The sequence below is a fragment of the Eurypyga helias genome, unplaced genomic scaffold, assembly GCF_000690775.1.
Source record: "Eurypyga helias isolate BGI_N326 unplaced genomic scaffold, ASM69077v1 scaffold29331, whole genome shotgun sequence".
NCBI lineage: Eukaryota > Metazoa > Chordata > Aves > Eurypygiformes > Eurypygidae > Eurypyga > Eurypyga helias.
The window spans coordinates 1-1,978 of NW_010230617.1; the positions used below are offsets into that span (position 1 = coordinate 1).

The 1,978-nt window shown below is 60.7% G+C and overlaps 1 protein-coding gene across 1 annotated transcript in view; it reads right to left on the reverse strand.

Moving 5' to 3' along the window:
- Window positions 1–1,290: 1,290 nt before the first annotated feature.
- SLC26A11 (solute carrier family 26 (anion exchanger), member 11) overlaps window positions 1,291–1,978 on the reverse strand; it is a gene marked incomplete at both ends in the record, with an annotated part of 4,694 nt that continues 4,006 nt past the window's right edge. Inside the window, 2 exons of the mRNA XM_010160817.1 lie at window positions 1,291–1,381; window positions 1,618–1,690. Of these exons, the coding sequence (XP_010159119.1) occupies window positions 1,291–1,381; window positions 1,618–1,690 (164 nt within the window). The remainder of the gene's footprint in view (window positions 1,382–1,617; window positions 1,691–1,978) is intronic.

Below are 1,978 nucleotides of genomic sequence, written 5' to 3' on the forward strand. Positions count from 1 at the left end.
CACACTCACTTGCACGCACGAGCTCGAGTACACACGCTATTTACACACCCACCCCACCCCCAGGATCTTTTTACCCCCTTACCCCTCTCTTCTCCCACTCCTGCATCTCCCAACATCCCCAGGAAGGGGGTTCCCTGAGACCCCTCCTGCCGCTGTCCCGCTGAGCTCCTTCCCGGGTGCACGGAGCCGCTTGCACGGCACAACCCCACACTGCCCCACAGCCGGGAGAGGAACGGGTCAGATCTTCACCTTGTCCGGGCAGAGAGGGTGCGTGTGCCCTTCCAGTCCTCCAAACACTCACCTGCTGCCCGTGGGGCGAGGGCTGCCAAAACGGTCCTCCAGGCCCTGGCAGCAGGACCTGTTTTGGCTCCCGGGCACGTCTGTCACCCCTGCAACGCCTGCGAAAGCTTTGATCGGAGAGGCTGTGCCAGAGGCAACTTCAACCCCTGCACCCAGTTTCAGTTTCTTTTCCTTGGTTTGCTCAGCAGAGCCCTGAAATTAGAACTTCATTTTTCCTTCCCACACAAAAGCCAAGAGCTTTCCCCAAAGGCAGAGATCGCGCTGACTCATTGGCAATTACTGCTTTATTATACACTCCTTACGGGGGGGTCAGCCAAGGGCAGTTCAGGAAAACTCCTGCCCTCTGCCCCCCCAGCCCCACTGCCTGACAGCACTATCGCTTTTTGCACCCATTTCACAGCAAAGTAAGGACAAGTTGGTCTCACAGTCCCTGTCCCCTCGGGTGCCAGGCGCAGGGCTGCACCAAGGGGGGGTGGTCCGATGGCAGCGTTTGGCAGAACACCCCACAAACCAAGGGGGATCAGTAAGGAGTAAAAACACGGATGTTTTTCATCTCCCAGCAGCCTGAGGTTGGGAGCCGCAGCACGGCCTTGGAGGGCAGCACCAGCATCCCCGAAACTCGCTTTGACAAGTCAGGCAGCACTCGGTATGGCCCAGAATTAAAAAAAGTCTCCAGAATTAAAACAGCTGATTAAAAAAAGACAGCAGTTTCGAGGATGGGGAAGGCCTGGAGGAGGGATTTCCTGATGACCATGACAGGGAATGGTTTTGCCCCACTAATCCCTTCCACAGATCATCTGTCCTCAGTCTTGCTCTGCCCACCTCTGTGCGGGACAGAGGGATGGTCCCAGGCTCCCAGACCTCCCAGCAGCCACCCAGGAGACAGGACGTGGAAGGTGTTGGTCGGATGTCACCGGGGTGTCACAGACACTGTGCGCGATGTACAGCGCAGTCGGAGGAGAGGAGACGGCGAGGGGATGCTGGACTCACTGGATGAGCCCCGTGGGCAGCAGTGAGGCCTCGCTGGTGCTGGTGGAAGGGGGTGTCCCGCTGCCCCCCGGCTCCGCTCCTCCGCACTGCTCTGAGCCAGGAAGGGGGAGAAGCAGGACAGAGAGTTAAGCCGAGGCTTGCCATGAATCCCTGAGGCCGGAGTGCCCCCCACTCTCTGGAGGGGCTCCTGCTCACCTTCCCGTGAGCCAGGCCCCTGCAGCCCCCCCAACTGCTGCTCTGGGGCCTGATGAATGTCAGACTCATCTTCAGCAGCAGTCTGGGGGACCCCAGCCCCGGGAGAGCACCCAGGGCAGCCCAGAGCCTCACCTGCCTCCTCCCGGCTGGGGAAATGCTGGAATCCTTCTAAGTCTGCAGACAGCAGGACTTGTAGAACAGGGTCCTGAGGGTAGAGAAACCTGGGCTGGGGGAGCCTGCTGCTTCCCATCTCCCCAGGGCTGTGAGCCCCAGCCATCCCAGGGCAGTGATGCAGCCTTTCCCCACCACCCTGAATGCCACCCCTGGGCTCAGATGCTGCAGCCTCCACCCCTCTGGGATGAAGGCGCTACCCAGCAGCATCCTCACAGGACAGACCCTGCAGGGAAGGCAGCCAGGCTGAGCCCGTGGGTGCAGATCCTTCCCTGGGGAGCAGAGCTGGTGCCCGGCTCGTGGAGGGGCAGCAGGACCCGGC